The sequence below is a fragment of the Podarcis melisellensis genome (assembly GCF_964234715.1).
Source record: "Podarcis melisellensis genome assembly, chromosome: 9".
In the NCBI taxonomy this organism is placed as follows: domain Eukaryota; kingdom Metazoa; phylum Chordata; class Lepidosauria; order Squamata; family Lacertidae; genus Podarcis; species Podarcis melisellensis.
Genome location: NC_138541.1, coordinates 2,342,040 through 2,354,863, shown reverse-complemented (window position 1 = coordinate 2,354,863; position 12,824 = coordinate 2,342,040). Strand labels below are relative to the sequence as shown.

At 47.9% G+C, this 12,824-nt stretch overlaps 1 protein-coding gene across 1 annotated transcript in view; it reads left to right on the top strand.

Annotated features, from left to right (window-relative positions):
- Nucleotides 1-10,657, top strand: part of SIGLEC1 (sialic acid binding Ig like lectin 1) — a 46,956-nt gene extending 36,299 nt beyond the window's left edge. The window contains exons 17-22 of the mRNA XM_081924760.1: nucleotides 374-676; nucleotides 1,385-1,639; nucleotides 3,951-4,253; nucleotides 6,071-6,179; nucleotides 7,909-7,999; nucleotides 10,120-10,657. Coding sequence (XP_081780886.1) covers nucleotides 374-676; nucleotides 1,385-1,639; nucleotides 3,951-4,253; nucleotides 6,071-6,179; nucleotides 7,909-7,999; nucleotides 10,120-10,248 — 1,190 coding nt within the window. The 3' untranslated portion in view covers nucleotides 10,249-10,657. The remainder of the gene's footprint in view (nucleotides 1-373; nucleotides 677-1,384; nucleotides 1,640-3,950; nucleotides 4,254-6,070; nucleotides 6,180-7,908; nucleotides 8,000-10,119) is intronic.
- Nucleotides 10,658-12,824: the final 2,167 nt, after the last annotated feature.

Genomic DNA, 12,824 nt, shown 5'->3' with positions numbered 1-12,824 from the left:
ATGCTTTTGCCTGGCACCTAAAGGTGTATCATGAAGGCGCCAGGCAAACTTCCCTGGGGAGAGCATTCCACAGACGGGGAGCCACTGCAGAGAAGGCCCTGTTCTCGTGTTGCCAGCCTCCGGACCTCTCGAGGAAGAGACACACGAAGAAGGGCCTCAGAAGATGATCTCAGGATCCAGGTAGGTTCATATAGAAAGAGGCATTGTGAGGTATTGTGGCCCTGAGCCCTTTACCTTTACCTTTACCTTAGCTAGTCCAGCTCCCTTGCAATGCAAAAATGCAGGTATCCATGTTTAAATTCGGCCCTTGCTGCCAGGCCACCACCTCTTGTGCAGAAACATCTTGACACGTGACATCAATTCTCCCCCACAGATGCTCCAAAGAAGCCCTCCCTGACTTCCTTCCTGGAGACTCAGTCCGGGAGCCAGGCCATCATCGAGTGCACGGTTGAGAGCCACCCACCGTCCGATGTCACCCTGTACCGGGGTGGCGTGATCTTGGCTTCCAGCAGGAGTTCTGGGACTCTCCCTACCCAGCGGCTCATTGTCCACTCAGCCCACAACGCCCTCAAAGTTGAGATCAAGGATCTCCGCCTCGAAGACAACGGGCAGTACCGATGCTCAGCTAAGAACACCTATGGGGAGACCACCTCCTCCATGCGCTTCAATGTGGAGAGTGAGTGATTCTCTGCCACCCTCTCCCCTTCCCATGTGGGGGAATGACCCTTTTATGGGTGTCCAGCAGACACACAACTGCCAGCATGTGGGAATGTTCAGGGATACAGGAGAGGATATATTGTCTGATAATAGCCTTTCCAACTTGTGGAGTAGGCCGGGTGCTCTCACTCCCAGCTCAATTTGGGTCAAGGGGAGGTCAGCGGTTCCCCCAGTTGACACACCGGTCGTCCCCGGTTCCCCCTTGGCAGTGGCGGTGGTAGCGACAGTCTCAGCAGCCTGGAGCCAGCCTGGTAGCGCAGTTGGCTCTGGCTGGCTTCAGGAGCTGTTTGCTGCCATGGTGCCCGCCATTTTGCCTCAGAGGAAGTCCCCATATGATGTGTCTTGTGCCGTTGAACCCATCACGCAACATTCATTCCCTCCTAATAAATCTATAACCCTTAAAATATAAATCCAGGGACATTAAATGAAATCCGGGGACATTCCGGGGACGGATTTTGTCCAGGGACAGATTTGTAAATCCAGGGACTGTCCCCGGGAAACGGGGACATCTGGTAACCATATCCTACACCCATTGCAGCTTCCGGATCAGGCACGAGCGAAGCTTCGCATAGAGTGCATTGCAGTAATCCAGCCCTGCAGTAACTAACGCAGGAATCAGAAGAGGACAAATTATTTTGGTTTCTGTCTTGCTCTTTTCCCTACTTAGATGCCAGGGTCACGATTGAGCCGTCTCCCGATGTCCAGGAAGGAGCAATGGCCAACATGACCTGTGTGGTTGTCAGCCAGGCAGTGGGAGAAATGAACTACACGTGGTACAAGAACAGCAAGTGGCTCCGGGGTGGTCCAGAGCGGTCCCTCCTCCTGGCGGGCGTGGCCAGAGACGATGCTGGCTCGTACCACTGCCAGGCGGAGGGGAGGACGGGAACCGTGACCTCTGCCTTGGTCATCTTGAACGTGCTTCGTAAGTTTTGGGGTATTTGTGAGATCTGTGAAGGCTGCTACAGGGCCAGCTCAGCCCACTGGGCTGTCCCACCTCCGATTCATAGAATTGTACCATTGGAAGGGCACCCAGGGTCATCTAGTCCAACCCCCTGCAATGCAGGAATCTCAGCTCAAGCATCCATGACAGATGGCCATCCAACCTCTGCTTAAAAACCTCCAAGGAAGGAGAGTCCAGCGTTGAACAGCTCTTACTGTCAAAAAGTTCTTCCTGACATTTAGTCAGAATCTACTTTCTTTTTTTAAAATAATTTTTATTCATTTTCCAAACAAATTTTATACAACCAACAAATTATTTTGCACTCATTCTTCAATTTTTTACTTCCCTCAGTTTCTCTGTCAATCTTTCGTAAAATTTCTATTTATTGACGCATTTCTAAACATGATATTGCCTTTCCAACTCCTTTTCCTCTTACTCTCTTTTTCGCAATATTTCTTACTATCTCACAGAGCCTCTTCAAAACCAACAAGCGTTGTCTGTACATCACATCTATTTTTCAGATATTCTGTAAATTTCCCCTAGTCCTCGATAAACTTTCTGGTCTTTCTGTTATCGAATCTTCCCAGTCAATTTGCCCAATTCTGCATATTCAGTCAATTTCCTTCTCCATTCTTCCACTGTTGGAATTTCTTCCTGTTTCCATCTTTGGGCCAGAAGTATCCTTGCGGCAGTTACTGCATATTGAAACAGTTTACAGTCTCTCTTATTAATTTCGTTTCCTACCATTCCTAGTAGAAAGGCCTCTGGTTTTTTAACGAACGTATATTTCAACATCTTTTTCAATTCCTTGTATATCATTTCCCAGAAGTCTTTCACCCTTTTACACTCCCACCACATATGATAGAAAGTACCTTCTTTTTCTTTACATTTCCAACACTTAATTGCATGTTTTATACATTTTGGCCAGTTTAACTGGCGTTATATACCATCTGTAGAACATTTTCATTACATTTTATTTCAACGCAGTACATGCCGTAAATTTTAACCTTTCATTGCAGAAATCTCCTTTCTTGTATCCTGAAGCCATGGGTTCGAGTTCTACCCTTCAGAGCAGGAGATCCTGCTCCATCTTCCATGGGACAGCCTTTTAGATATTTGAAGATGGCGACCATCTGTTTGGGTGATTGGTTAGAGTGTGAACTTGATCATGCCCAGGTTGCTGGTTCGATCCCTGTATGGGACAAATGCATATTCCTGCATTTCAGGGGGTTGGACTAGATGATCTTTTGGGTCCCTTCCAACTCGATAATTCTATGATCTCCTTTTAGTCTCCGTTTTTCCAAGCTAAACATATCCAACTCAATCAACTCATCCTCATAAGGCTTGGTTTTTATGACCCTTGGTCATCCTGGTCACACCTCCTCTGCACACCTTCCAGCTTTAAGGAGGACATGTCATTATCCTCATTAAATTGTGGTGCCCAGAACTAGACACAGCATTCCCAGGGTTGCAGAATCCTAGAGGCTCTGGGTGAATTGGGAAAAACTGCAGCGCCACCTGAGGCCCATCAGGAAATGGCGGCAAAATGGAAGAGTAATGAAATTCCCTCTTTACGTGATTGGATTGAAAAGCTGACAGAATATGCAGAATTAGATGGTCTATCAGGAAAAATAAAGAATAAATCAAAACAGGAATTTGTTTCAAAGTAAGTAAGTGTTCCAGTTTGCAAACTTTTTTTCAGAAGCCAAACGTGCTCCGTTTTGAGTCTTAACGCTTCCGATTTGATTGCCACACTTCCATTTTGAGTGTTGTTTTTGTGACTGTGTGGAACCCAGTTCAGCTACTGATTGATCGATCGATTGTGTGACTGCAGTACATTGTTTATTGCTTTCGTTTTATGGATCAATAGTCTTGTGAGATAGTAAAATTCATATAATTTTTTTAAAAAATGTCCAGTAGCTACTTAGAGACCAACTAAGTTTGTTCTTGGTATGAGCTTTCATGTGCATGCACACTTCTTCAGATACCTGTTTTAGGGGTTGTTTTTAAAAGTCTGGAACAGATTAATCCATTTTGCATTACTTTCTATAGGAAAGTGTGCCTTGGTTTGGGAAGGCTTCTGTTTTGGAACAGTCTTCTGGAATGGATTAAGTTTGAGAACCAAGTTACACCTGTATTTGGTCAAGAGAGCCATGGACTCCAAAAGGTTGAAAATCTCTTCCCTGGGGGTTCCCCCAGCTGCAGCCTCCTAGCACTCCTCTGCATCCAGCCGGTCCTTGACACCTCCAGATTAGATGGACTATCTTTATTTCTTATGTTCTTACCCATTCAGATGCACCCAGCACCCCTGCCATCAGCGCCTACCTGGACAACCAAAACGGGAAGGTGGGCATCATCGACTGCAAGGTGGACAGCCATCCCCGCTCCCTGCTGGCCTTGTACAAAGGAGATCGGCTCCTGGCTGACACCAACCACTCCCATGCCGCAGCCGGCCTGCGCTTCGCCATGTTCCCCTCCTACAACAGCCTGAGGGTGGAGATCCGAGACGTCACGCCAGAGGATTCGGGGCGTTATGTCTGCCAGGCTGGCAACCCGTTTGGAAAGACTGCCAGCACTGTTGACTTCAGCGCAGAGAGTGAGCAGAACTCATGCAGGGGGGGGGGACAGAAATGGAGAAATGAGTGGGGTTTTCCATGTGTGGGGGAGTGGGGAGTCCATGTGTTTTCTAAAAACCAGTACACTATGGGACGGCCACCACCATCCAATGGGCTAAATCTGACCCACAAGACTGTTTTCCCCCAAACCATACCTATGTGCCTCACACCAGGCTGCCAGGAGCTTAGCCTACACTCGAGTAGGACACTGGCAGAGACACATGCACAACTGGCATGTTCTCTCCCTCCTGGTCTTTCGTTCGGGAGCTTCAAAAGCTTTCTTCAGTCTGAACATCACAGTGACCGATGCCAACAGACATCGGCACACTTAGGGATCCACAGAGTTTGCGCATTTCAGGTGAAAAACTCAGCATTTTGGCTAATCTACTTTTATTTACATATAAACACACACGGAGCACTGAAACTTGGCTCCCTCTCTCTCTAGCATCAGACAGCAAAGAGAAAAAGAACAAAGGACAATAGTCCCACTTGACGGAACACAGTAACGCAAACATCCTGTCTCCGTCACTTCCCACTCTGTGGAGTCAAAACATATACCGTCATGTGAAAGGCAGCAATCCCATGACTGCAATCACGGAGCAGGAATTCTAACACAGATATTGTAAGTGACGTCAGATGTGTGGCAGGTAGAGATGAGGCTGGATCAGCTGTGTGACTGAGTTTCTCTTAGGGAACTCAAATGCACAGTTGATCCTTCTAGAAAGGAGACATGAAGTCACTGCCCATCAGCTGGGGGGACTCAATTCTGCAGCTGATTCCTGCAGAAAGCAGGGCTGAAGTCACTACCCACCCATCAGCTGGACCTCTGCTCATAATCCCCAATCCAAAAGGTCCTACATCATAGAATCATAGAGTTGGAAGGGACCCCAAGAGCCATCTAGTCCAACCCCCTGCCTTTGACCTCAGCTAAAGATGGCCATCCAACCTCTGCTTAAAAACCTCCAATGGAGGAGAGTCCACAACCTCCTGAAGGAATCCATTCCACTGTAGAAGAAGAAGAAGAGTTTGGATTTGATATCCCGCCTTTCACTCCCTTTAAGGAGTCTCAAAGCGGCTAACATTCTCCTTTCCCTTCCTCCCCCACAACAAACACTCTGTGAGGTGAGTGGGGCTGAGAGACTTCAGAGAAGTGTGACTGGCCCAAGGTCACCCAGCAGCTGCATGTGGAGGAGCGGAGACGCGAACCCGGTTCCCCAGATTAGGAGACTGCCACTCTTAACCACTACACCACACTGGCTTGCAGTGGACTTCTTCAATCAACACACCACTGTGATGCTAGAGAGAGTTTTGCTTGGTCAGAACAACAGTGGCTGGTGGAGAACCTGCAGAAGTGGAGTCCTCCGTCCTGTAAATCACACAGGTTTATGTAGAGGCATTCCCTCTTTATACATGCCCAGAAACCCACATTCTCAGCCTGCATTATCAGTGCTGGATGCCTGATTCAGTGAGAAGGACAGGGCTCCTCCTTTCAGTTGCTTTAGGTTGTAAACCACCCTGTGACCTTGGGTTGAAGGGCGATATATAAATTTAATAAACAATAATATCAGGCTAGCTCAAGACTGGGCTTTTTCCTGCACAAGCCTTCTTGACACACTCCTAACAAGGTTTGAGGAAGCAGGTTCTCCAAACAGTATCCTTTTCTGCCCTTCTTTTCACTGCTTTTACATCTTAGGCTGGAAATATGTTTATTGATAAGCCTCCCACCATGGGTGGTTCTCAGTGTCCTCTTTCTGAGCTGTTTTCTCACCCACCAACCCCAACCTCTGTTTGCCTGCAGCGCTCTCAGACCTCCACTTGTTCAAGATCCTGACTGGGGTATTCTTTGCCTTGACTTGTGCAGCTCTCCTTTGTGGCTTGGCTCTTGGGATGCAAACATATTGGACCCGGTAAGGCTGGCTGGTGTTCGCTTCCATCGATCATTAACCCAATGGATTCGGGAAGAGGAAGGCTGTCATCTGGTTGGCCTCTGAGATAACTGAATGCCAGACTTGATAGACCACTGGCCTGATCTAGCAGGGCTGTTCCTATGTTCTTATTATTTCTAGGACCTTTTTGGGGGGAGGAGCCCGTGGAATTTGCTGCCACAAGTTGTAGTGAAGGGCACCAACTTCCTGCCCTCCAACATTTCTCCAATGAAAATAGGGACGTCCTATTCCATAATTTAGGACACAGGTGGCGCTGAGGTCTAAACCACAGAGCCTAGGACTTGCCGATCAGAAGGTTGGCGGTTCGAATCCCCGGGACGGGGTGAGCTCCTGTTGCTCAGTCCCTGCTCCTGCCAACCTAGCAGTTCGAAAGCACACCAAAATGCAAGTAGATAAATAGGTACCGCTCTGGTGGGAAGGTAAATGGCGCTTTCTGTGCGCTGCTCTGGTTCGCCAGAAGCGGCTTAGTCATGCTGGCCACATAACCCAGAAGCTGTATGCCAGCTCCCTCAGCCAGTAAAGTGAGATGAACGCTGCAACCCCAGAGTCGTTCGTGACTGGACCTAATGGTCAGGGGTCCCTTTACCTTTACGTTTTCCATAATAATAAATTTATTACTTATACCCTTGCCCATCCAACAAGGTTGCCCCAACCACCCCAACTTCCAACATATATAAAAACATAATAAAACATTAAACCACTTCCCTATACAGGGCTGCCTTCAGATGTCTTCTAAAGGTTGTATAGTTATTTATCTCCTTGGCTCGAGGGTCACATAACTCCATACCCTCCAACATTTCTCTGTTGAAAATAGGGACCCACTAAGGAAAAGCGGGACATCCTAGGATCAAATCAGAAACCGGGACGGCTTCTGTAAATCTGGGAGTGTCCCTGGAAAATAGGGACACTTGGAGGGTCTGCAACTTTTACAAGGATTAGAAGATAAAGCTAACAATCACTGCTGGTCACCATGATGGCATTCTGCCTCCTGAACTTGCTACCACTGGCTGGGGAACGAGAGTGAAAGAGGGCTGTTGACGTCATATTGTGTTGGTTGCTTCCCATTTGGGAAGGTTCCTAGTTGACTGACATTGACTAGATAAATACTACGCCCGCTGGCTGGGGCTGATAGGAGCTGCACTCCCAAAATATCTGGAGGGCATCAGGTTGGCCAAAGCTGTACTAGAATAATAGAACTGTACAGTTGGAAGGGACCACTAGGGTCATCTAGTCCAACCCCCTGGAATGCAAGAATCTTTTGCCCGCATGGGGCTTGAAGCCATGTCCCATGCTCTGCCAAATGAGCTATCCCAGATCAGGAGGTCCTCTCCTTATGTTTCCACTTGCATTAAATCAACATAAGTAGTGATAGCCACCCACCTGGATGGCTTCTAAAGAGGAGCAGAGAAACTCTCAGAGGAGAAGGCTGTTGGCAGCCACATTCTCCCTCCTCTGTCCGAGGCAGGAATGCTTCTTGCTGCCAGCTGCCAGGAGAAATCGAAAGTGGGGAGAGTTGCCACTGTTGCGTTCAGCTCCTGCATGTGGGATTCCTCCTGCAGGCATCGGGTTGGCCTCAGAATGCTGGACATAGGGTTGATCCAGCAACCAGGCTCTTCTCAGATTCCCAAGTTTGCAGCGTAGCCACACCTAAAGAGACAGCCCCTCCAACCTCTTGTGTTATATTTTCCAGGATCAATGAAGAGTGCAAAAGGTGGAAGCAGCAGAAAAATAAGAAGGCGGAAGCAGCAGCAGGGGCAGAAAACAGAGACGAGACTGTCCAGGTTCATAGAATCATTGGATTGTTGTGGGCATGTTCGGGGATGCAGGAGAGGATATATTGTTAGATTATAGCCTTTCCAACTTGTGTTAACAAGTTCACAATTTAGCAGAGTAACATTCCCCCTTTTAAACTTGCAGCGGATGCGTTTGCTCAGGCTCGCTAAAGCCTCTATAATAACTGTTCTGGTATTTCCCCCTTATTCCCTCATAAAAGATAAGACTTCTATAAAAGTATAAAAAGGTTTACTCACATTCTGCTCACAATCGGATCCCAGAAGGCAAACTTAGCTTAGAAAAGTAACATACACCTGAAAACTATCTCATAAGGAGACAGTCCCTTTGTCTTCTTTTGGCTGGAGGCCAAGAGAGCATCTTTGGCTAAGCAGATGTTGCTTCTTCAATGCATGTAGTCACAGAGAGAGAGATGGCTGCCCTGCCCTGTGCTTTTGTCATTACCTGCACAGGTGAGGCCACACCCACCTCTAGTCACATGCAGAGGAAGTCTGTCCCAGCCCAGAAGGAAACAGGAAGTTTACCTGCTGGCTGGACAAACGTTCCTCCCCATGTGTAAACATGTTCACTCTAGGAATGTTGTACTTGACTGCTCTTGTGTTTCACATCCCACACAACTAAACACCAAGAAGAACTTTCACATCCCACAATTGTAGAGATAGAAGGGGTCTCCAAGCGTGATCTTGTCCAACCCCCTGCAATGCAGGAACCACAGCTAAAGAATCCCTGGTGGGTAGCCATTAAGCCTCTGTTCTGAAAGCTCCAGTGAAGGAGAGTCCACCACCTTCTAAGGGAGTCCATTCCACAGTCAAACAGTTCTTACTGTCAGCAAATTCTCCCTCATGTTTAGTAGAACTCTTCTTCTTTGTCATTTGAATCCATCTGTTCAGGTCCTGCCCTCTGGAGAAGCAGAAAACAAGCTTGCTCCCTCTTCCATGTGACAGCCCTTCAGATACTTGGCTTCCATATCACCTCTCAGTCTTCTCTTCTCAGTCTAAACCTACCCAAGTCCCTCAACTGTTCCTCATATGGCTTCATTTCCAAAGCCCTTTATCATCTTGGCCACCCTCCTCTGCACACATTCCAGAGAGTTTCGACTGTCTTCAAAGCTATTGCCTTGCCTCCATCCAAGCCCCTAGCACTAGGATTGGGTAGGAACACAAACTCTGAACAGGCGATTACTTCTGTGCTGCATGCGGCACAAGTTTCCTTTCGTGAAGGCATGTGGGAGGTGAGTCACTGTGTGCTGGGCCCGGGGGTAACCCAAGCAACGAGGTCCAGGTCCAGTCCCGAATCCAATGGTTCTGCAAGGAGTCAGTCCAACAAGGCCAAGGCAGGACACGAGGCAGGAAGCCAGGCAAGGATAGGGGCAGGATCTAGCAAACAGCAACATTGCTCCTTCAACCTGGGGCAGGGTCTGACAGCCTTTTATCTTTGTTGGGGCAATGACCAGTCCTGATCCCCTGGCGACTCACGTCCCTGTCTCGCCCAAAGGCAAGCACTCCTCCTGCGAGTACTCAGGTCTCTCCTTCTCTCAGTCTCTGCATCTCGGGAGATGTCGGTGGGTTAATGGACCCATGGACTACCTCAGCCTCCCCTGACCCAACTGGTAGTGGAGCAGCTGTAAGTGATGGCCCAGCTGAAGGCAACGAGGTCATCCCTGCATCTGGAACCAGGGCAGGCTCAGGCCCTGACTCGGCCCAGCTGGTGCTTGTTGCAGGAGAACCTGTGCAGACTGGGGCTCTTCAGAATCAGGCCCCAGACTAGGTTCAGATGCCGCCTGAGGCAAAGGATCTGGTGCAGACTGAGACTCCTCTGGTTCCAAGCCCAAGCCCGAGTCCCAGGCCATCACACACTGGTGGGAATGACTGATTGATCGTGGGCAAGTGTAAGTTATGTGATGGGTGGTGCAAGTCGAGACTGTTGAGGGAGGACTCTGGTCTGGTCTTCAGGAATCCCTATGGAGTAGAAGGTGTTTCCTAAGCCGTGTCACCTTCAGTTCCTCGCTTAGGCTACTGGGTCACATTGGCAGCTGGGAATCAAGCTCAGGAGCCTTTTTGGATCGCTGAGGTTCTATATATCTGACTTGGTCACTTGGCTCTTTCCACAGCTGAGTGAGCAGAACCCTGGAACGCCTCCAGCCGGCCGGTTCTGCCTCTCCTACAGGAAGCTGCGAGCAAAGACCGACATTCCTCCACAGGAAGAACCCTCTGAACAGAGCTGCACAAGTGCCTTGTGAGCAGTGGGAAGAGATCTGGTGGGAGTAACAGCAGCCGGAAGACCATGCCAGTTGTGGAGGACGAGGCGGAAAGTGTGATCATCTAAAGGCTGTTGCTCTGGACACTGAGTTGGAATCATAGAATTGTAGAGTTGGAAGGGACTCTGAGGGTCATCTAGTCCAGCCCCCTGCACTGAAGGAACCACAGCTAAAGAGGGACCCACAGCCTCATCATTTCAGGCACCCCATTTTTCACCAAACCACCATTAACCTTTTCATTCATTTAAAATTTCAGAATCGATCTTGGATTTTGAACTTCATCAGATTTCATTTTTTAAATATATATATATATATATATATACACACAATTTTTATTAGTTTTTTAACATACCATTTTCAACAGTGATTAAACATATTTTTACATCTTCAATTTTTTTGACTTCCATCAGTCCTGTCTGAAAATTTTCCTGTCTAATCTCTTAGTATGCATTTCTTATTTTCCCTATTACATTTCAAACTCATAACCAATATCTCTATCTTTTTCTACTTTGTAACACTTCGTATGGGACGCGGGTGGCACTGTGGGTTAAACCACAGAGCCTAGGACTTGCCGATCAGAAGGTCGGCGGTTTGAATCCCCGTGACAGGGTGCGCTCCCGTTGCTCGGTCCCTGCTCCTGCCAACCTAGCAGTTCGAAAGCACAAAAAGTGCAAGTAGATAAATAGGTACCGCTGCAGCCTATTTATTAAGGTAAACGGCGTTTCCGTGCGCTGCTCTGGTTCGCCAGAAGCGGCATAGTCATGCTGGCCCCATGACCCGGAAGCTGTACACCGGCTCCCTTGGCCAATAAAGTGAGATGAGCGCCACAACCCCAGAGTCGGTCATGACTGGACCTAATGGTCAGGGGTCCCTTTAACCTTTACTTTAACACTTTGTATATTTCTCCTTACAAAACTTCTTGTAGTCCTACTAGCGTAATTTGTTGATTGCAGTTGCTCTTCAAATAATCCATATACTACTTCCAATCTTCTGTAAATCTCTGGTCCCACCGGTTTCGAATCCTTCCTGTCATTTTGTCCAGTTTTGCATAGTCCATTAATTTCATCTGCCATTCTTCTTTTGTCGGAATCATCAGATTTCATTTTTGATGTTTGAGCGGGCCAGGCAAAAAATGAAGGAGGGGGTCCAGCCTTCCACTGTAAGCCTTTCTTTCCCTCCTGCGCAAGCTATTCTGAGCAGGAGATCCTCTTCTGCTGACCTCCAAGTTGGGCAGAGATTGGAAGGGGCCACAGCTCAGTGGGAGAGTGTCTGTGTTGGAAGCAGGTCTCAGGAGCAATTCCTGGCTCCTCCAGGCAGGCTTGGGAGATGCTCTTGCCTGAAACCCTGGACAGCTGTTGCCAGTCAGTGTAAACAGTACTGAGCAAAATCAACCAATGGTTTGACTCAACATGAGGCAGCTTTCTATAAGGCCATGTCTTGAAAGACCTACACTGGCTCCAAGTACATTTCTGAGCACAATTCAAAGTGTTGGTGCTGACCTTTAAAGCCATAAACGGCCTCGGTCCAGTATACCTGAAGGAGCATCTCCACCTCCATCGTTCTGCCCAGACACTGAGGTCCAGCTCCAAGGGCCTTCTGGTGGTTCCCTTGCTATGAGAAGCCAAGTTACAGGGAACCAGGCAGAGGGCCTTCTCAGTGGTGGCCCCGCCCTGTGGAACACCCTTCCACCAGATGTCAAAGAGAAAAATAACTACCAAATTTTAAAAGACATCTGAAGGCAGCCCTGTTTAGGGAAGCTTTTAATGTTTAATAGGTTACTGTATTTTAGTGTTCTGTTGAAAGCCGTCCAGAGTGGCTGGGGAAACTCAGCCAGATGGGTGGGGTATAAATAATAAATTATTATTATCATGTGCATGGAGAACAGACTGGCTCATGCCATCTGCCTTGTCAGCAAACCTTTAGATAATCCCCTGAGGTGCCAGCTTGCCAAATCCCGTACTTTTACTCCTCAGCCAATGGCATCTGGGTCAAAACCAGTGTCCTCATCGCCTTCTTGCCATAAAAAGTCAACATCAGTGCTACACAGTCAACACCTTCCCCACCAGAGGCATCTCGCCGCAGCTGTCTGTGCTATTAACACTGTGCTGTCTAATAAATAATGTCACCAGCAACACAGTTTCCAGCACCCCAGCTTCTTCTCTAACTTTCTCTGGGACATGAGTGAGGAACATGAGAAAATAAGAAGGGACTGCTGGATCAGGGCAAAGGCCCATCGAGTCCAGCATCTTCTCCTCACACTGACCGATCAGGAGGCTGCGGGAATACTAACAAGCAGGATCTGAGCCCAAGAGCCCTCTCCCCTCTTGGGGTTTCCTAGCATTGCTGCCTCCAACTGTAATAATAATAATAATAATAATAATAATAATAATAATAATATTTTATTTATATCCTGCCATCCCCAGCCAAAGCTGGGCTCAGAGCAGCTAACAACAATAAAAGCAACACAACATTCTAAAATCAATTCATTTTGAAATCAATTCAAATTAATGGCAACCACTGGGCTAGAGTTCTGTGAGGATTGCCAAAGGAGGAGGTCA